This window comes from Caretta caretta, chromosome 16, assembly GCF_965140235.1.
Source record: "Caretta caretta isolate rCarCar2 chromosome 16, rCarCar1.hap1, whole genome shotgun sequence".
In the NCBI taxonomy this organism is placed as follows: domain Eukaryota; kingdom Metazoa; phylum Chordata; order Testudines; family Cheloniidae; genus Caretta; species Caretta caretta.
The window spans coordinates 8,212,919-8,235,145 of record NC_134221.1 but is presented as its reverse complement, the minus strand read 5'-3'; the positions used below and the strand labels follow the sequence as shown (position 1 = coordinate 8,235,145).

At 50.3% G+C, this 22,227-nt stretch overlaps 1 protein-coding gene across 4 annotated transcripts in view; it reads left to right on the top strand.

The window, feature by feature from the left end:
- Window positions 1-22,227, top strand: part of AKNA (AT-hook transcription factor) — a 73,508-nt gene that overhangs the window by 39,031 nt on the left and 12,250 nt on the right. For all 4 annotated transcript variants that reach the window (XM_075120653.1, XM_048822772.2, XM_075120652.1 and 1 more), the window contains exons 5-15: window positions 7,580-7,736; window positions 8,660-8,820; window positions 9,081-9,140; window positions 10,053-10,180; window positions 11,476-11,692; window positions 12,217-12,371; window positions 13,254-13,427; window positions 15,683-15,959; window positions 16,589-16,695; window positions 17,192-17,442; window positions 18,600-18,750. In XM_075120653.1, coding sequence (XP_074976754.1) covers window positions 7,580-7,736; window positions 8,660-8,820; window positions 9,081-9,140; window positions 10,053-10,180; window positions 11,476-11,692; window positions 12,217-12,371; window positions 13,254-13,427; window positions 15,683-15,959; window positions 16,589-16,695; window positions 17,192-17,442; window positions 18,600-18,750 — 1,838 coding nt within the window. The remainder of the gene's footprint in view (window positions 1-7,579; window positions 7,737-8,659; window positions 8,821-9,080; window positions 9,141-10,052; window positions 10,181-11,475; window positions 11,693-12,216; window positions 12,372-13,253; window positions 13,428-15,682; window positions 15,960-16,588; window positions 16,696-17,191; window positions 17,443-18,599; window positions 18,751-22,227) is intronic.

Here is a 22,227-nt window from a genome sequence, read left to right as displayed (position 1 = left end):
TTCGGTGCTGTGCGTCCTCCTTCGTGTCTGACGTGTGTTGAGTGACTGCTCTCTCATGTTGCTGGTTCCAGGCAACGCTCCATGGCTAAAATGTATGAAGAGGAGAGAGCTGGGCAAACAATTGATTATTTTTGTTTGGGGGCGAAACCGAAAAATACAGAAAAAGAATTTGGTTAGTTTCCAATCAAAACTGATTTTTTTTTCCAGGTTCTCTCACTGAAATGAAAAACCCAAAGAAAAAATAATGAATCGAGGGTGCACAAAACTTTTCATTGTTGATTCAAAACTAAACGTTGGAACGATTCGTTTCACAAACATTTCCGAATTCTTTTTTTTGGCTCAAACTATTAGTTAAATTTGACCTGAATTTGCGAATAGTTTCAATCCCGCCCCCCCCCCCCCAATGCATTTTTCAGCAAATTTACTATTTGCTGCAAAAAATTTTGCCCATCTCTAGCTCCAACTTCCAGCATGCACCTCTCCAGCAACAAGGCTATCTAGCTGGGAATGAAACATCTGCTGAAACTCGTGGACTCTGCCCATCGCACTAGCCAGGGGCTGCGTTGGAGAACTTGGAGCAGTTTTGACCTGTAAACTGCACTTTAGCCACCAACTCCGTATGGAGAGAAATGCATCGATTTCTGCTCTGTGGGGCAGGTTCCGGGGTGGCTGCTAATTGAAGCTGAAGCCCGACGGGTTCCGAGCAAGCTGCTCACCATGGCCAATACAGCTGTACCGTAGAATCTCTATGGATAGTAATTACATACCTGAGCAATAAGAATATAGCAGCAGAGATGTACTACTGACCACCTGATCAGGATGGTGATAGTGACTGAAATGCTCCGGGAGATTCGAGAGGCTATAAAAATAAAAAACTCAATAATCAATTATCCCCATTATTGACTGGGTACATGTCACCTCCAGGATGGGATGCAGAGATAAAGTTTCTTGACACCTTAAATGACTGCTTCTTTCAGCAGCTAGTCCTGGAACCCATCAGAGGAGAGGCAATTCTTCATTTAGTTGTAAGTGAAGTACAGGATCTGGTCCCAGAAGTGAATATAGCTGAATCGCTTGGTAATAGTGACCATAATATAATTAAATTTAACATCCCTGTGGCGGGGAAAACATCACAACAGCCCACCACAGGAGCAATTCATTTCAGAAAGGGCAACTACACAAAAATGAGGACGTTAGTTAAACAGAAATTAAAAGGTATAGTGCCCAAAGTGAAATCCCTGCAAGCTGCGTGGAAACTTTTTAAAGACACCATCATAGAGGCTCAACGTAAATGTATACCCCGAATTAAAAACCTTAGTAAGAGAACCAAGATAGTGCCAACAACGTAAACAAAGTACAAGAAGCAGTGAGAGGCAAAAAGGCATGCTTTAAAGAGTGGAAGTTAAATCCTATTAAGGAAAATGGAAAGGAGCATAAACTCTGGCAAATGAAGTGTAAAAATATAGTTAGGAAGGCCCAAAAAGAATTTCAAGAACAGCTAGCCAAAGCCTCATAAAGTAATAGCAAAAACATTTTAAGTACATCGTTAGGGGGCTTATTCCTTTACCCTCTCACTTCCCTGGTCCTTCTCGCGTAAACAGAGAGCAACAATACCCGAAGTCTGAAGGTGCAAACAATTCAATGTTTATTGGGGTGACCTTCCAGCAAGCTTAAACCCAAGTTCCTTTTTCCTTATTTTCAAATCCCAACTTACTTCCTGTTTGCCTCAAATTTATATAGTAATATTCTTAGCTATACCTTAACTAATCATTCTACTGAAATTTACCAAACCAATCCTAACATATTGTAACATGATTAGCTAACCAATTATATCCTACCACCGTAATTAGTTTACACCCGGCAAAATTAATTATACAGCAGACAGAAACAATCACAGAATCAGACAGAGACCATGCAAATAAACAATAATAAAGGGGGAACTATAATGACAAAACAATACAGAAGTGAGTATTTCACAACTACATCTATAAAGACATAAAGGTTTCCCAGCTGTGTCTATTGATAAGTTGAGTTCTTACCAGAGAGAAAACTACCAAACTAAATTTCCTTTTACATCTTCTAGGCTCTTCCCTTTCTCTGGGGGTGATAGATCGGATCACCTTTCCAACAGCCCCAGATTGCCTTATTTCAATGTGACTAGTTTGGAATGTGAGGATGTGACCGATCACTTCCCAGCTTATGGCTGCCTCTGTTGCTTAGCCAAAGGCCTTAGCCTAAGAACAGGGCCTCAGACTGTCACAGTGAGAGGAGGCCCTTACACAGATTCTTTCTTTTATACCTCTATAACTAGCTTAATGATAAACATATACCTAAATTCTTAAAGTATAGGTCTTTACAGACAGGCTTGAATATCTATATCCTAACATACATTAGCAGCAAGAAGCCTGCTAAACAACCATTTGGGCCACTGGATGATTGAAATGCTAAAGGCGCACTCAAGGACGATAAGGCCATTGTGGAGAAACTAAATGAATCCGTCTTCACGGCTGAGGATGTGAGGGAGCTTCCCAAACCTGAGCCATTCTTTTTAGGTGACAAATCTCACCAGGACCAGATGGCATTCATCCAAGAGTTCTGAAGGAACTCAAATGTGAAATTGCAGAACTGCTAACTGTGGTCTGTAACCTATCATTTAAATCAGCTTCTGTACTGGATGACTGGAGGATAGCTAATGTGACACCAATTTTTTAAAAAGGGTTGCTCCAGAGGCAATCCTGGCAATTACAGGCCTAAATTCAGTACCGGGCAAACTGCTTGAAACTATAGTAAAGAACAGAATTGTCAGACACGTCGATGAACATGATTTGTTGGGGAAGAGTCAACATGGTTTTTGTAAAGGGAAATCATGTCTCACCAATCTACTAGATTTCTTTGAGGGGGTCAACAAGCATGTGGACGAGGGGGATCCCGTGGATACAGTGTACTTAGTTTTTCAGAAAGCCTTTGACAGGGTCCCTCACCAAAAGCTCTTAAGCAAAGTAAGTTGTCATGGGATAAGAGGGAAGGTCCTCTCATGGATTGGGAACTGGTTAAAAGATAGGAAATAAAGGGTAGGAATAAATAGTCAGTTTTCAGAATGGAGAGAGATAAATAGTGGTGTCCCCCAGGGGTCTGTACCGGGCCCAGTCCTATTCAACATATTCATAAATGATCTGGAAAAAGGGGTAAACAGTGAGGTGGCAAAAGTTGCAGATGATACAAAACTACTTAAGATAGTTCAATCCAAATCAGACTGCGAAGAGCTACAAAGGGGTCTCACAAAACTGCGTGACTGGGCAACAAAATGGCAGATGAAATTCAGTGTTGATAAATGCAAAGTAATGCACATTGGAAAACATAATCCCAACTAAACATATAAAATGATGGGGTCTAAATTAGCTGTTACCACTCAAGAAAGAGATCTTGGAGTCATCGTGGATGGTTCTCTGAAAACATCCACTCAATGTGCAGCGACAGTCAAAAAAGCAAACAGAATGTTGGGAATCATTAAGAAAGGGATAAATAATAAGACATAAAATATCTATATAAATCAATGGTATGCCCACATCTTGAATACTGTGTGCAGATGTGGTCTCCCCATCTCAAAAATGATATATTGGAATTGGAAGAGGTTCAGAAAAGGGCAACAAAAATGGTTAGGGTTATGGAATGGGAATGCCTGTCATATGAGGAGAGATTTGCTACCAAAAATGGAATGAAAGGAAGAGCTTTGGGGGAAACTCCTCCCAGATCTTGGTTAACGTGGGGAGTAGGAGATGGGTTCTGAGCCATGCTTCACAGCACGGGAGTGAGCAGATGGTGCTGGATTTCCATAATCCCCTATGTCCTCTGCCAGCAGAGGAGGGATGAGAGCTGGGAAAGGGGCCCAGGAGGAAGAAGGCAGAGATAAGTGCCTTGGTGCTGAGGCTATGATACTGTTTCTGAATGGATTGCATTTTATTGTGAGGATGTGAAGTGCAACTTAAAAGAGAGGCGCTGCCAGCCAACATGGGTATCCTGGTGCCAACTAGTATGAGTATCCTTGTTGCTCCTTCCGGGATAACAAGGGAGCCAAAGAAAGAGTTTGGCTGGAAAATAGTTCGGGGAGAGATTTCTGCTTTCAGCGCTTTATGTGCCCAAAATCTTAATGGACATATCAAGGTGGATATGTGTGTGCATGCAGTTTTGTGCATGTGGGCTACGCATAGATTTGAGTGTACGTGTAAATACATATCTTCTGAGTCCTGTATTACACTCTTGTCCCCATCCATCCCATCCACCCTGATGCACCTACCCCAGTCATTAGTCCTGCACTGATGTTCTGGGAATATGCTGCATTTGCTGTTCCTTGAAGTAGAGATCGAGGTCTTCTAGGGCAATATAAGGGGTGGTAAGGCCAGACTGAGCTGGTGTTTACTAGTCTCTGCTCTCCTGGCTCAGGAAGGCTGGGTGAGACTTCTGCAGTCCCTCAGAAACCCCACTAGCAATGTGAGAGGCAGGATGAGCAGTAGCTTAGGGCAGCAAAATGGTTAGTGGTGGAGCTGGCTCCTAGTGTGACAGAATCCCACAGCTGGTGCTGCTAGACACTGTGACAGGCTGGGTCACAGGAACCCCGTTGGACTGCCACCTGATGTGCTAGGACCCACTCTAAGCCCATTTTCCCCGGCCATTTGGGACTTCAGAGCCCTGCCTGGTCATGACAGACATGCTAGCCTGCTACAAACACAGACCCAGGTCTGAACCACGTCCCCCAAAAGCTGCAGGCTTAAGAGCTTAAGAAGTGCTCCTGTCTCCAACCCCAGACACCCAGTTCCCAATGGGATCCAAACCCCAAATAAATCTGTTTTACTCTGTATAAAGCTTATACGGGGTAAACTCATCTATTGTTTGCCCTCTATAACACTGATAGAGAGAGATGAACAGCTGTTTGCTCCCCCAGGTATTAATACTTGCTCTGGGTTAATTAATAAGTAAAAAGTGATTTTATTAAATACAAGAAGTAGGATTTAAGTGGTTCCAAGTAATAACAGACGGAACAAAGTGAATTACCAAGCAAAATAAAAGAAAACGCGCAAGTCTAAGCCTAATACAGTAAGAAACTTAAATGCAGGTAAATCTCACCCTCGGAGATGTTCCAATTTGCTTCTTTTACAGACTGGACTTCCTCCTAGTCTGGGTCCAGCAATCACTCACACTCCCTGTAGTTCCTGTCCTTTGTTCCAGTTTCTTTCAGACATCTCTTTGGGGTGGAGAGGCTATCTCTTTAGACAGCTGAAGACAAAATGGAGGGATTTTCAGGGGCTTATATAGCCTCTCTCTTGTGGGTGGAAACCTCTCTCTCCCCCTGTGTAGAATCACAGCTACAAGATGGAGTTTCGGAGTCACATGGGCAAGTCACATGTCCATGCATGACTCAGTTCTCTACAGGCCGAGCCATTTCCCACATGTTAACCCGAATGTTCCCAGGAAAGCTCAGATGTGGATTGGTGTCTATTAAGGTCCATTGTTAGCCAAGTACTTCCATTTACTTGAATAACCCCTTCATACAATGAAAGAAAAGGAGTACTTGTGGCACCTTAGAGACTAACCAATTTATTTGAGCATGAGCTTTCGTGAGCTACAGCTCACTTCATCAGATGTTTACCGTGGAAACTGCAGCAGACTTTATATACACACAGAGAATATGAAACAATACCTCCTCCCACCCCACTGTCCTGCTGGTAATAGCTTATCTAAAGTGATCAACAGGTGGGCCATTTCCAGCACAAAGCCAGGTTTTCTCACCCTCCACCCCCCCACACAAATTCACTCTCCTGCTGGTGCTAGCCCATCCAAAGTGACAACTCTTTACATAATCAAGTCGGGCTATTTCCTGCATAGATCCAGGTTTTCTCACATCCCCCCCACCCCCATACACACACAAACTCACTCTCCTGCTGGTAATAGCTCATCTAAACTGACCACTCTCCAAGTATAAATCCAAGTTAAACCAGAACATCGGGGGGGGGGTAGGAAAAAACAAGAGGAAACAGGCTACCTTGCATAATGACTTAGCCACTCCCAGTCTCTATTTAAGCCTAAATTAATAGTATCCAATTTGCAAATGAATTCCAATTCAGCAGTTTCTCGCTGGAGTCTGGATTTGAAGTTTTTTTGTTTTAAGATAGCGACCTTCATGTCTGTGATTGCGTGACCAGAGAGATTGAAGTGTTCTCCGACTGGTTTATGAATGTTATAATTCTTGACATCTGATTTGTGTCCATTTATTCTTTTACGTAGAGACTGTCCAGTTTGACCAATGTACATGGCAGAGGGGCATTGCTGGCACATGATGGCATATATCACATTGGTGGATGTGCAGGTGAACGAGCCTCTGATAGTGTGGCTGATGTTATTAGGCCCTGTGATGGTGTCCCCTGAATAGATATGTGGGCACAATTGGCAACGGGCTTTGTTGCAAGGATAAGTTCCTGGGTTAGTGGTTCTGTTGTGTGGTATGTGGTTGTTGGTGAGTATTTGCTTCAGGTTGCGGGGCTGTCTGTAGGCAAGGACTGGCCTGTCTCCCAAGACTTGTGAGAGTGTTGGGTCATCCTTTAGGATAGGTTGTAGATCCTTAATAATGCGTTGGAGGGGTTTTAGTTGGGGGCTGAAGGTGATGGCTAGTGGCGTTCTGTTATTTTCTTTGTTAGGCCTGTCCTGTAGTAGGTAACTTCTGGGAACTCTTCTGGCTCTATCAATCTGTTTCTTTACTTCTGCAGGTGGGTATTGTAGTTGTAAGAAAGCTTGACAGAGATCTTGTAGGTGTTTGTCTCTGTCTGAGGGGTTGGAGCAAATGCGGTTGTATCGCAGAGCTTGGCTGTAGACGATGGATCGTGTGGTGTGGTCAGGGTGAAAGCTGGAGGCATGCAGGTAGGAATAGCGGTCAGTAGGTTTCCGGTATAGGGTGGTGTTTATGTGGCCATTGTTAATTAGCACTGTAGTGTCCAGGAAGTGGATCTCTTGTGTGGACTGGACCAGGCTGAGGTTGGTGGTGGGATGGAAATTGTTGAAATACAATGTTGACCAAATCTGCCTTAGGTGCTCTCTACAGCAAACGCTTTAAATACAAGCCCAGAGCCAACGCTCATAACTTCAGATATAAAAATGCTACATGCATACGAATAGGCTGAATACATGCAGTAGAAAATAACCTTTGCAAAGATACGTTACATGGCATATGTAGCATAAAACATATTCCAGTTATGTCATATTTACGTTCATAAGCATATTTCTATAAAGTGTTATGTGGTGCAACGTCACAGACACCCCCCGAGATGAGCCCTCTCTGTGCATGGTGTTCTCAGCCTCTCCCCGCTTGGGCAGTGGGAGATCAGAGCAGGGAATGGGAGCCGGAGCTCCTTTACGGCAGTGCAGAGCATTACCCCAAGGCCAGCATGTAAGAATATCCCCCAGGCTAAAGCAACACAAAGAGCTGGTGCTTCCCACAAGCTGTCCAGCTGAATCAGTTGGTATCTGGATGCTGAGGGTCAGTGTCAGAATTGACCAGAATTCTCTGCTCTGCTTTCTCCCCACCCCTCAGGTGAGCTTGTACGCCGACCCGCCAAAGCCCAGCCACAGCGTTCACATGGGGACCGTGGCCCATGGCTCCAAGGTCATGGCTTTCAGCATCCCACAGACCCGGACAGCAGAGTTCAGCACCAACCCAGCTCCAGCCCTGCCAGCAGGTCTGGATGAAGGTGGGTTTGAGGCACTGGAGAGTCTGTTGATGCAGCTGCTTTTCCTCTCGTTCTGCCGCCCCCGTCCTTCCTGCCTGGCAATAAGCTGCTCCCTTACTCCTGCTGTTCTCCAGCTGTTCACAACTGGGGCAGCACGGATGGGAACAGCTCCAGACCAAATGCCAGCAGAGGAATCTGGATGCATGCCACCCACCAGCAGCTGGATATACTGTCCATCATCGCTAGCCTATGCTCCAGCTCCCAGGACTCCAGCATGGTGGTAGGGGTACTGTGCTCTGGCAGACGCTGCTCGTTCTGGTGTGCAGGATCCATTCATCTTGCGCCCCTCCCTACCCCGTGCCTGTACTGCCCACCATTGCTGGGACCCCTCTCATGCAGCATCTTGTCATCACCTGCCCAGTGGTTGCAGCTGCATCCGTGCTGCCCATGTGCAGTCCCTGCGTGTCTCTGTAAGGGAAGGATGTGGTCCAGTGTTGGCCTGAGTCCCAGTTCATCACTGGCACAAGCGGCCACAATGCCAGTGACCTCAATGGAGTTGGCACCATTTGTACAAGCTCTCAGTATCCCCCACCATCTTCTCAGTGGCCGTGGGAGAAGCAAAGAGAGCCGAGCAGGGCTGATTGTTCATCCTGGTGCAGCCCCGTGGCCAAGGCAGATGCTCATTCGCAAGGAATTCCATCTGCCGATTGGCACATGCGCCAGAGACTGAAACCCAGATGCTTCTCACCTGGGCTCTCTGACTCATTGGGAGCTGCTGAGAGTGAGCTGAACGTATTTGATTTCACTGCTCTGGAGTCAGATCTGGAGACTGTGGCTTGTCCCTGCCGTAGTGCTTAGGATGGAGGTGGTCCCTTAGTCCTGGTGTCACCTAGAGAGGGGAGATGACACAGCTGGGATCTTCTTACATTGGTCTTCCCTTCCAGGGCCATCGTCAGCACCAGGAGACCAGGCTCCATCCTTTCCAGCTCATTCTGCACTCACCGGCTTGGCTGGGGTTGACACCTGCACCTCTACGGAGAGACCGTTTCCGGAGGATCCCCTGACACAGACTTTGGCGGGTCAGGCAAGGAAATTTGGGATGCAGGCAAGTGGGGTCCAGAGCGAGCAAAGTATGGTGTGTGGAACGAAACCCATTCGTATTTGGGGAATGGGTGTGCTGAATTTGTCAGTTCTGGGGGAGAATCCAGCAAGGGATGGGGGACAAGAAAGGAACCGTGAGGAAGAGGAGGGGCAGGTATAAGAGGTTAAGCTCTATTGTAATGCTGTAACCATTGACCATTAGAATTACCTTCCCGTAGGTCTGGTCCATGGGCCATTAGTTAATGCCTTATTCCTCCTATCCAGGTGGAATCCTTCGAGGGATTGATCCAAATGGGAAGACTGACCCCGCAGGACCAGCTCTCGGTACACCCAGCTTTACTTTCTGCTTCTCTTATTAGCCCCTTCTCTGAGATCCCAGGAATTTCCAGGAGGCATCCGTGGAGTGGCGGTTGTGTCTAGTGCCGGGCACGTGCATGCAGCCCCTTCGGTCACTGAGAACCCCAGACGGGCTGAAGCACATAATACTTAGTCCGGCCATGAGTGCAGGGGACTGGACTACACGACCTCTCGAGGTCCCTTCCAGTCCGACGCAGAAGACCCCGCGTGTCCCCAGGGAAGCAGGGTCACCAGGCCTGAGGCTGTTCAGTGCCATGGCACTGTATGGTTGACTCACAATGCTGGGCGGTGTCACGCCAGGGCGATGCGATGCGATGCCACAGTCACAGCAATGGAGTTTCACAGCCGGGCCCCAGCTTCAATGTACGAGCTCTTCACGGGGCGTCGGGAGGGGTGCACGCAGGGCACCGGGGCAGGGAGGAGGTCATTCGGCAGTGCTGCACTTAGCTAGTCCTCCTGTGCCACGGGGCACCAGTGCTGGGCCTGTCTCAATAGTTCCTAGCACCATCGGAATATGTTGGTTTGGTGTGTGTGATCCTGTTTCCTCTTACGGCTGGCCCCAGGGGGGATAAGAGCCTTCTACTTGTGCGTAGCTAATGGAGTAACCCTCTATCTCAGTTGACAGAGGCTCATGCTTCTGGTTCTGAAGGTCCCAGGTTTATCTCCCCTGAGGACTTGTGATGGCTGCATGTGTGTGTGGTCCTGGCTTTGTTACCCCAGGGATTCACAGGCCCAGCCTGGCTGCAGTTCAAAATCCCACTCCCATGACCTAGCCAGATGCTGTCCTGGGTGTGTCATCTGGTGTAAGGATTCCACACCGGGGGGGGGAGGGGCGAAAGCTCAGACTCACACGTTTTGATGTGCTGCCCCCCGTCGTAGGGATTTGCGAGGCTGAAGAACGCGCAGGATGCTCTGGAGCGAGTGTATCTGCAGGCCCGGGAAGAGTACCGCCTGGAGCAACAGCGCCCAGGTGCAGCGGGGCCCCTTGGGGACTTCGATTCAGACAGGTAGCTTTTTTTTCATCTGCCTTTGTTCCGTAAACTGTGTCCTCTTGAAATGATGAGTTATATCAAGAGGAAGCACGGCTCAGTGGTTAGAGTGCCACCTTGAGACTCCGAAGACCAGGGGTTCAATTCTGGGCTCGGCTACAGGTACCCTGTGACTTTGGGCAAATTGCTTCGTTTCTCTGTGCCCATCTGTAAAGGGCAGACGACAACACTGCCCAGGGGGTGAGGATAAACAAGGGGCTCAGACACTGCGATGATGGGGTTAGAGCCCAAGAAAGAAAATGTTGGTTAGACAGAGAGGGGCTTTGGGATTGGAGTTTAAGAGCTGGGTTTCTTTGAGCAGCCGGCCGCGAAGGGGCGTGAATGAATGCTAACTTCCCTACTGATGAGCCACTGTCCATCAGTGTGATTAATGCAGCCACGTTTGTGGCACTGGACTGTCCTGTTGCGATTATGCCGTTTTATTCTAATCTACCTGTGTTTCCTGATTGATACTTACGGACATTAATGAAGGGATGAGGCCGGTGAATCCTAAGCAGTGAATTACTGTCTGCTGCTTTCCAATCCCGTACTAGCCAGCTCTGTCGGCTGAGTTCTCCTGGCTCATTATTCACATGTTTAAAAGGATGCTCTGACGCTGCAGACAATGACCTGGAGCCGCATGTGTCACCCTGCGTGACAGATGAGCTCTAAGAGCTGGTGAGAGTGGACCAGATCTGATCTCAGCCACACCAGTGTAAATCCAGGGTAACCCCACCCACATCCGTGAAGTTAGTCCTGATGTTCACTGACATGGACAATAACAGCACCTGCAGGTATATTAGATAGGGTAAAAACACGGAAGGGGAGAAGCCAGCCTAAAGCTGAAGCACCTGCTATCGGCCCCTGTTAGTGCCCTTTGGTCTGGCAGTTCCCCTGCTGCAGAACCTGGCCCAGAGCATTCCAGGATGGGGCAATTGTTATGTTTTATTTCTGTTGCCAGTGCCCCGTCTCAGAGCAGAAGCCCAGTGTGCTAGGCACTGTACGCACACCCAGAGACAGTCCCTGCCACGAGCTTGCATTCCAAACAGACAGGCCAAACAAAGGAAGGATTGTTACCAGATGGGGAGGGGGCCACAGGGAGTCACCCAAGCAGCCTGTAGCAAAGCAGGGACCTGCACTCCGATCGCCTGGGTCCTATGCTGGTGCCTTATCCGCTGGGTCATCCTTCCTTTCTAAGCTGTGAGCTGTTTCTTTCCACCTGGGCATGGTTTTGAAGGCCCTCACCCCTCTGCTGCTGGCATGGTGTGTTTCAGAGCGGTGGAAGGGGAGATATTCCGCCTGGGAATGCGCTTGGAGGAGCTGAAGGATGGGATTGACCGAGCGCAGCAGATCCTGCCCTCCCCGAGGAGTTGCTCTGCGCCAGCCTTGCCTCCCAGCTGTTTGCCAACCCTGGTCTCAGAGCCGCCACTCTCCTCCCCAAGGCCGTCAGTTCAAGCCCCCATCCCAGCCCTCCGCACTCCCTACCCTGAGGTAAACACCGTGCTGCTCTCGGTTTCTGTGGCCTGAGGTTTCCCAGGCAAGGTGATTGCTGACACTTCTCATTCCCAAGACATTACAGAAAATTGGACTGGAAGTGCTTTCAAATGATTCCTCTTTCAGCACCTCCTACAGAGAGATCCCGGAACTGGAGTAGTGGGGATGTCCTGCCTGCAGCCACTGCTGCTGCCCGGTTCCCTCAGTGACTCCTGCTGAGTCAGGCCAGAACTAGAGTAGCAGTGAGCTCTCCCGACCCCCATCCACACACACAGCCAGAGCTCCTACTCACTTCCCTACAGCGCCTCCTGCTGGAAGAGGCTGGAGCTGGATTAGTGCCAAGCTGTCTCGACACGGTGTAGAAGCCCTGGCTTCTTTTGAGATTCTTTCCACTTGTGGCTTGAACTAGAAAATTGCTGAGATCCTTTGCAGCCAGCATATCGGTACCATTCCCTGCAGCGCCCCCTTCTGGCAGAGGTGTTCTGGTTTGGGGGCAGACCTTACCCCTTTCTGCCCCGTAGGCCCCTGTTCCAAAGCATGCCCGCGCTCAAATGCAAGTGGACGCAGAGGTGAGTTCTGCGAGTGGCGAGACGGAGGAGGAGAGAGAAGAGCTTCCCGAGCCCCTTCGGCACAAGCAGCTTCAAGTGGAGAAGGACTTCGATAACCTGCTGGGCCAGTAAGTGTTGCCCCCGCTAACCCAACCAGCCACTTGCATGCTGACGTGTTGAAATGGACATGCACGCTCCATGTTACGTGCTCACAGCCAGCACCCGTGCAACACAAGTGCCTGCCATGCAGTGATCATGCAGTACAGTAATTTTGTGCCCGAGGGGGATGTTTCAACTTCTGGCAAATCAATTCTTTGCCGGTGTCAGCTCTCTGAGGCATTCACACCAAGGGGCCTGCGGGTCAGGGGCTCTGAATACACAGCATAGATCTCTGCAGTGAGAATAGCTTCACTGCCCACCCAGTGCGGGAAAGGTGCATTTCGCCTCATCACTATGTTTGTAATGGGAAGGGGAAACTGATGTCGCTCAGGCCGAGAGTTCAAGCATCGACTTCTCGTGGCACAAAGGGCAATTGGTTCCCACCCCTGGAGGCCTATGTCCAACCCAGCCATGAACACACAAGTCATGAGTGTAGCAGCTTCAGACTTGTCCCCTGGAAAAACCAACACATGATACTAGCCTGGCAGGGGCAGCCACATCTGCATTGCCAAAGCTGTGTGGGAGCTTGGTGCCGAAATCATTAGAGCCTCTGCCAGGTAGGATTGAGGTGTTTTGGCAGAGCAGTGAGGGAGGAGCTTTTGCCCATACTCGACCTTGCTCGGATAGAGCTGCCAGGGCCCTGTTTGCTTATGCACTGGGCGGCTAACCTGTCCTGTGAAACTGGCTGCTGAGAGTCAATCCAGATCAAGTGGGAGCTGGTGCATCATCCTTAGGTGCAGAGTGCCCCTGGTGTTTTAACTGGGTCTGGGTGCCGGAACATGGTAGTGCTGCCACTAGGAAGGGGACCTCTGGCTGGATGGAGAGACACTCAGTCTCTTTCATACCACCAGGTACAATAGCTTCAAGTCCTTGCCTGAATCTCTGAGCATGGAACAGCTGGGCCTGGAGGAGAACGGCTCCCCACAGGAAGTGGATGGCCCTGCTGCAGAGGATGCTGGGACAGCTGAGAGCTCTCTCGGGATGCTGTCATTAAAGGAAGAGAGGACGCATGTGACCACTCAGCCGTAAGTAATTCAGGAGCACGAAATACCTGCCCTGTGAATATCCTGCACTAACTGGGGGGAGAGGGGAAGTGATAAGAGACTAATTTAAAGGGACAGCACCAACTGACTGTAGGCCCAAAATTTAGGATCTGTTAGAAGGGGGGACAACTCGTTACAAAGCTTTTTTGTTATTTAAAAAATAAATGTCTATTAAAAACTGTTTTATTGTCATTTCTTTGTTTAAATGCCCTGTCACGTTGGAAACCCAAAGGCTAAAGTGCAGAGCTTTATGTTTCTGCTAAGCTGATCAGCTGTGAAATAGTTTACATTACTGGCGCTTGCCTTGCCATTGTTAGGGTTCAGAGGTAACACACACAGGTGAATGGGGTAGTTCATGCCTGTCCGGGGCTGTTGTTTCTCAGGAAGGCTGCACAGCATTATGTTATATTTGAAAAGTTTTCTTTGCAGTCAGGGTGGCTAGACAGGCCCAGATTTTCAAAAGTGGCCACTGATTCTGTGTGTCTCAATTATCTAGGGCCCAGTGTGGGTCTGGCACCTGTAATTCCCTGTCACTTCATCTAGTGCTTCTCCCGAGATCTCTGAAAATCAGCCCTTTGTTGTTGTTATTCCTCAGTATTTCATGGGGGGGAGAGAGAGAGAGAGAGAGATTTTAAACAAATCGCCTTCGCAACATGCAAGATCTTTAAGCATAAAAAGGGAAAAAGTAATGTCGAAAATTTATCCCCATGAATCATCCATCCCACAAACTGATTCCATAGGTTTGGGGAGTCAGGAGTTTTGTTAAACCCTCTGCAAAACTCGTGCACTTTAGGTGCTCAAATGGACTTACTTACTGATTGATTGTATTGTATTGTGGTAGGGCCTCTGAGCCCAGTCCTGGATGGGGACCCCATTGTGCTGGGCGCAGTACAGACGCCGAACAGACAGATGCTTTCTTCCCCAAAGAGCTCACAAACTGAATTGCCTCTGGATGCTCTCTTGAGTTAGGCTCCCAAAATCAGCAGCCACTTTTGGACATTTTTCAGCTTCTTTTTTTTTTTTAATGAAATCTTCAACTTTGCAGAAACTGACGGTAGCATCAGGGCAGTGTGGACTCAATCTAACCCCTGCTACATGCTGTTCTTCTGTGTTATATTTACCAGGGCATTGTGTCTGGGGGTGACCTAAATAAGAGCTGAGTCCCACTTTTGCTTTACCCGGATAAAATATAATAAACCAGGCGCACAAAGACGCCTTCTCTCTCTATCTCCCAAGTCACAAGCAGAACAAAGGAGCCTTCAGCTATTACTTGCCCCGCTTTGGAGGGCAAGCTGGCTGCGGAAGCGAAGAGGACTCTGTCCCCTGGGGGCAAGTCTATTGCAGAGCAAATAATAAGGAGAAGGAGGACATCCAAGAGGAGGAAGAAATGGGGGTGGGAAGGGGGGAAGAAAAGTGAGCATGCAAACTTGAACACATTCTACTGACTAGGAGAGAACCAAGGAACTGAGGCTCTGGCTGTTTACTTATATAATGCCTGTAAGGCACTCAGAGACCACAGTAAAGGCCCAAACGGTGCCAGGAGCTGTACACATGTAAAGGAAGATGCTGCCCCTGCCCTGAGTAAAGCTATCAAGCTAAGGTATAAATCCACCCATCTGGTCACTGACTCCCCACATCATTGCAATATACATGTGGAGGCCCTGGGGCCTGTGATTTAAGGTGCTTTTCTTCACCGGGGCCAGACTCTCAGCTGCATAGAGCTGGTCAGAGAGGTTCCTATGAAACCCTTTTTTGTCTGACTTCGCTGGTTGCTGGAAATCAAAATGTTTCGCAGAGACAGTTGTGATGCCAACAAAGCTCAAACAGCCCAGTCTGTGAGGTGTGTAGGGGTGTGTGTGCGTGTGTGTGTGTGTGTGTGTTTGAAATGGAAACCTGCCTGGTTTCCTGCCAGCACGCCCACCCGGCTCCTCAGCAGCCTGCCTGCCCGGCCCCCAGGGCTTCCAAGTCTCTGAGGGAAGCCCTCCCGTCAGAGCACCCTGGAATCGGGGCTCCCAGGGACAGCCCACAGGAGTAGGGCCCAGGGGCCAGGTCTCCCAGCCCTTTTGTGGAGCACTCTGATTTTCATTTTGAATCAGAGCTAACCCAGTTTTCGACTCCGGAAGTCCTCTGGACCTGGCGGTGCTGCAGGAGACCAGATGGCAGCAGAGCTATGACAAGGGGACACTGCCCCATCTTGATGGAAGGTTCTGACTGGTGTTGCTTTCTCATCCTGACAGGCAGCCCCTGGAGAGGAAGTCGCACGCCCTGCAGCCAGGGGAACACCGGCAGCTGGTCAGGAAGAGCAGTCGCTTGTCCTCTGTCCAGGGCGAGGAGTCCCTCCCTCGGAACATGGCTATTAAAGCCAGGCCCCAGGATGCAATCCCCAAGCCCTCCTTCGGGGGGCAGCAGGAGACACTATCCCGCCAGAGCAGCATGGCCAGCGTGGTGGGCAGCACCATTTCTGAGCACCTTCCGCAGAAGCCTTTCCGTCAGGCAAAATCCTCACGGTCCGAGGTAAGCGCCCAGGAGGGTGAAATGGAGGGCAGGGTTCCCACTTACTCGGGGTCACTAAATTTGGGGCACAGATCCAGAAGCTATCTCTGAAAATAAGGCCCTGTGTATATAGAAATTGCCTTCTCAGCTGCTGAAATGCAGCCATCTCTGGTGTGTGGTCCACCGCAGCTGTTTAACAGCACACTGGAACACCACCGAGCAGCTCCTTAGAAAGGAAGGGAAGCATTATTTCCATGCTTAAAGCTGCAGGAGAGTTTTCCAGCGCACAATGCAATTCTCCAATATGGAATATGGCCCTTTGCCTCTGGAGGTAACACCCTGGTTCCTGCAGAATGGGCCATGGGGTTTAGTTTAATGACCATGTGCTTCAGAACTTCAGTCTTCTTACTCCCATAAAAGAAAATGGCTCCAGCAATGTAGCGCCCCCCCCCCCCCCCCCAACACCATGCTGAGGCATTTGTTCAGTGCTGATTATGAGGGAGGAATACCACTTACTGATTCACCAGCACCATGCATCAGTATGCTTGTACTTGGTGGTCTCCCCTCCAACTACAGACCAAATCTGCCTGGTCTTATGGCCAGCATCACTTGTGTTGATCCGAATTGGATCAAGTTTCCCTCTGTTGCAGGATCAACGCATTGTGTCTCCAGAGACAGACAGCGGGTTTGTGGGGTCAGAGGCCAGCAGGGTATCCCCGCTGACGCGCACCCCGGAGCATCGCCCCTCTCACACTGCGTATGGACCCTTGTCTCTCTTGTCACCCCTCCAGCTCCTATGACCTGCCCTCAACCCCACTCCTGCCCTGGGGGGCTGATAAAAAAGGGTCCAGGGCTGAAGGAATGTGTGACATGATGGAGCCTATGGATGGGGAGGAGCTTGAGTATATGAGGGTTGGTGAATGGGGGTGAGAGAAAAGCGGAGGGACTAGAGCAGATGATCAGACTGGTGGAGGGGATTGTGAGGAGGTGGGGTGCATGGGGTGAGCAGTGAATTGGGGACTAGGGTTAATGGGGCGAGGGGGTCTGGAGCGCATGGAATGGCAAAGGGGGTGATTAGTGAAAGGGGGGAGGGTAGTTACAGACTGAGTGGGTTGAGCAGTGGCTGGGACAGGGGTGCCAGGAAAGACACATGAAGGAGGAAACCAGCCAGTTGGGTGAAGCACAGTAGAAGCCGGGCTGGTAATAGCTTGGAGACTCCCTCAGTGAGGCCTGTGTATTTGCCTTGTTCCCAGGACCCCCGGCCTGCTGGGAAGATCCTGCCCCACATCCAGCCCTGCTGCCCTTCGCACTTCCCTGGGCAAAGTGGCAGACCCCCTGCCATCGGAAAAGGAACTGCTGGGCATGTACACATCCGCCAGCCAGGGCCCCCCCCGAGGCGGCACCCGGAGACACAGCCTGCCCCGTGGCAGCCCCTCCCAAACCAGCTCCCCTCCCCAGTGGGCAAACAGCATCACCAGCGAGGTGGTACCAGACGCAGACATCAGTGAGTAGAAAGTGCCCATCACCTGAGTGTCTGGGCACCTCCAGCGTGAGACACACATTGTTTCCTGTAGGGGGCAGAGTTCTCCTCCCATCTTCCTACAGTGAGAGGAGCTGCTGCTGATACAAACAAAAAAAAACAATTTTTTTTAGAACATTTTCAATTGGTTTCCCCTACATATCTCGTGATTTTCAAAAACTATTTTTAGTTTAAAAAATCATTTTTCTGAAAACCAAAATGTGGGGGGGATTTGGTGTTTCAATAGAAAACTGGGAAAACATGGACCAAAATGAAATGTTTCCACTCAAGTTTTCATTTTTGAGCTAAAAGATGTGGACCAGTGCTAGTCATTTCCATGTGCCTGCTTGGGAGATGGTGGTTTAAAAGGGGATGATGGGGCTCAGGCAGCCAGGGAGAGAGCAGTAAGAAAGGCCCACAGAGACTATCCACTTCCACATTGCTTGGGGGAGCTGTATTGGTCCCTCAAGCTAAAGCTGTACCAGCCAGTGACCTCTCCTCACCCTCAAGTCCCATCACCCAGAGATCTCTCTCCCCCTTGTACCCACAGCCTTTGGACACAGGCTCTGTGATTTGGCTTGAAGTTTGCTCACAGGCAGGGTAGATTTCAGGGCTCCCAGGATCTTAAGTCCCCCTTTGGTTTATGTCTTGAGACAAATCCAGCCTGTGGCCTCTTTGTCCTCAGGCACGTGGATCAGAGGGAAACCAGTAGCGTACCGGGGAGCCTCCATCACCCAGTCAGTTGACTCACTCAGTCCTATTCCTTTGACAGTGGGTGGCTCTGGAGACTGGGCATGGGAAACGGAGCCTTTCACTTCCTGGGTGCTGGTTTGAATCCTGCTCAAGCTGATAGTGACTAACCTGGCTGTTGGGTGACCTGGGTGGAATGAGTTTGGGAAGGTCTCATTGCAGTGGATAGAGGTCCACACTGCATTTGTGCCACTTGTTGGCAGAGAGGTCAAGGAGTGACTGGACCATGGAAACTGAATCCTCTCCCACCCAGAGGGGTTGCCTCCACCTTAGCGGGGAGGGAAGGTGTCTGGGTCAGACCTGAAAATGGCCCCTGGTCACTGGTGAAATAAACCGAGGCACCCAAAGGTCGCAGCTGTTTAACGTCTGGCACTGTCTCCTTATGTCCCCAGCTCACACGGACTCCGAGGCAGAGCGGGACAGCAGGGACAGCCCTTCTGATCACCATCCCAGCGAAACTAGATGCCCACGCAGCTCCACCACCAGATCGCCTTCCCCAGTCCGGGCTCACCACGGCCTCCTGGGCTCCCGCGTGGAACGAGAGTGAGTGTGAACTCCGCTTCGGGGGCAGGGCTGAGTCAGCAACAACAGCCGCATTCCCTGGCCCTTTGGGGCACCAGCATCTGCTGCGGGGATGGGCTGCTGGGGTGAGATCACCAGCCCCTCTGTGCCTTTGGCTGTGCATGAATCTTTGCAGCATTTCTCCATTGTCGTAGACCAGCCTCCTCAGTGACAGCTCCATCTCTGAGCTGGGCTGCTGCTGTCCTAGGCTGGAAGAGCCCTGAATTTATCTCCCAGTGGAGCATTATGACGTGAAGATGTCGTGACACTGAGTCACACTCTGGGCTCTCTGTCAGTGGTGTCAACTCTGGGCCATTCACGACTGCAATCCCTGGAGCAGTCCTCTCCAGAAAGGGCTTTGAATCCAGCGCTGTCATTAGATTTCCCTTGAGCATCATTAGCTCCCAGTAAGCCAAGCAGCCCCCGAGCAGAGGAGGTGGGGGCTTGTTTATCTGCTTTCTCTGAGCAGGGGAGGTCCGGGAGGGTGGGGTGTTCTGCCCGTTCTGTGCCGTTCTCTCCTTGCATAATGTCAGCAAACATTTCTGAGAGTGTTGCTAGGACGCCGCCTCTCTCGGACGCGAGTGTGGCAGGGGTGGGGCTGGGAGGAAACAGTGCTGGTTTCTGTGCATGGAGGAAGAGGGACGTTTTTGGAGATCCGAGCACGCCGCGTCTTAAAGCACCCACCCCAGGCGAGATCCCTTATCTCCAGTCTCCACCCTGCTCTAGGACTGGTTTATACTGGGCTGATGGACTGGTTCCAGCGCATGTTGTGTTAGAAGGGCGGGTCACTTGTTTCTTTGGGCTCAGACGTGCTGAGAGGGGCCAGGCCTTGGGACGGGCAGGCTGGGAACCTTGGTACAATAGATCTCTCCCATGGGAGCAAATTCAGCGGCAGCTCCCCTTCCCTCGGGGATATGAGAGATCTCAAAGCCACAGGAGGCCGCCTCACCAGTACTGGGGCCAGCTAGCCGGAGGGAGGAAGCGGAGAAAAACTGGATATGACCGCGCCAGTCCTGGCCTTCACCACCATGTGCGTATCACACCGATTTGTGTGGGCTCAGCATGGGGGTTCTATCCCGTACGCAGGCCGCCCCCTGGTCAAGGCAGAGACCATCCAACTTATTTCACTGTGACCACAGTGAGGCCAGGTCTGAGACTTATTTTAGCAGGTGGATACTAGCCCCTCGGTTGAAGGCTTTGCAGTGTCTTAACTGGGACTGGGAAGCAGAGTGGGGCCAGATCAGATCCTGCTGGGCAAACCAGGGACAAAGTGGTCTTTGGAGGCAGCTCTTCTAGGAGCGAGTAACCGGGGGAGCGGGGAGAATCCCACACAGTGAGTCCCTGGCTATATAGCACAGCTAAATTAATGCCACCAGGGCAGCCTCTGTGATCACTGCCCCAGGGATGGGCTGAAGCAAGAGCAGATCAGTGGGAAAGGGTCAGGGAGTTCCCATCATCCTCGCTAGCTGAGTGGTTGGGTGGAGCTCTGAGCTGCCCTCCTGGAGCATCTGCCAGCTGGACTGAAAACTTTTATTTCAATGCAGGTGCCTTCCGTAGCTAGGGGGATAGAACCAGGGGAACTGACCTCTCTTGAGGCAAACTGTGATCTGGTTTGCCTCGATAGCCCCTCTGCTCACTGCCTGGCTGCCTCATTTCAGCCTGGCAGGTAAAGCATTAACGCTCGTGTCACTCACAAGAGGAGAGAGGGGAATGACAGAGTAAGAAACCTGTCCCCTCTGCTCTCTCACAAACCTGCATCTGGTTAGACCCTGATTGGAACCAGACCTTTGCCCAGCTTGGGGCGAGAGAACCCTGGGGGAGTCTGAGGTTTCCAGAACCTTGCAAACTATTTCAGTGGGGTTGGCAAACCTAGTGTGAATTCCCATCCCTTTCTCCTTGTTGTTTTAATTTGACTCAGACGGATCCTCAGCTGGCGTAAATCAGCATCGTCCTGTTGAATGCATTGGACCGACACCAGTTTACACTAGCTAAGGATCTGTACCCTGGTGTTTATTTCCCTGAGGGTGATTATGTATTTTCCTAGCTAAAGGGCAGCAGCTTGTGCTGTGTATTACGGATAACCGAGCCTCCCCGGAAAGCTGAGCTGACCTAAGTAGGTGTCCTGCATCCTGTAATGAACTGGACAGTGTGTGTCTGCGTCCCGCTGCCTCCTGCTGGGGGGAGTCAGCCCTGCTCAGGTGTGTCTCAGATCCCATCGTGCTGATGGAGATTCTCCTTCAGCTCAACTGGCAGGGCCTTGTGCTTTCTGGAGCAGGGAGATCAGTGTCCTTCCCCCGCTGTCGCCCTGAAGATCTGAGAGACGTTGTGATGTGCAGCTTAGTGACACCTGAGAGAGGCCTGAGGTGGCCACGGATTTCAATGAACCTTGAACCCAAGATTATGAGTGGGCTGGAATTGACCAGTCAAATTTGCATAGCCTTAGTCTGGGTAACTTTTTTGGTATGTCTAGTTCATTCCCTGCTATGCTGCATGGTTCTGGGTAGCAGCCAGGGCTCAAATAGGAAGGAGAAAGCGTCGCTCTCACTGTGTCTCCTGCAGCTATCTGGTGAGAGAGCCAGTTCCTGGGAGGTTTCGTACCTGCCTTTGCAGAACCCAGAGGCCCGGCTCATTTGGAGAAGACTCCATGTTTCCAGAGTGTATCCAGCCTGAACCTCCACATGGTTTGAGGTTCTCCTGTCACCACTCACAAGACACGGTTAATTGTGAAACCTTCAGGCCAAGATTGTCAAAAGGGACTAGTGATCTGGGTGCCCGGCCTGAGGTGCCTTAAAGGGGCCTGAGTTGCAGTGGCCGGGTGTGGAGCATTGTCTGTTGCTTTCCAGTTACTGGGGTCAACCTGACAGGCTTTCAAGTTTGACTTCAGTGTGTCTTTATATCATTTGGACTGGCCACCAGGAGAACAGCACCTTGCTTTAGCTGGCTATAAAATCCAGCCTTGGGTGTGCTCGAGTTGGCTGTACGAACGAGAGGCCCGACCAACACAGCTGAGCTTTTATCAGCATTGGTTTGAATGCTGGACATCCAACAAGGATGAAGGATTCTGATATTGGGAATATTGTTCCACCGTTTGACCCTGCAAACAGATTGAAGAGAGGGCATATGGAGCAGTGGCACGTTATCCGTGACTCACAACCACACAGAAGAATCGCAAGCATGATTGCCCGACAGCTACTTAGCTTGGTGCTTCTCTTGACAGCCCTCTCGTTCCATAGGTGGTGTGACGGCATTCCCAATGCACAGCTGGCGTGGGCTGTGCGACGTGGAATCTCATCATCAATTATGGCATTCTGGGACAGTGTACTCCTTAGGTAGCCAAACTTCTCCACAGACTTGAGAAGAGCATGGTTGATCTCCGTGACTGGGTCAACGTGCACACCCCCTAGCACAGGCTGGTACAGCGCTTCGCTTGGAGAGGCTGTTGGAGCAGAATTGCGTTGC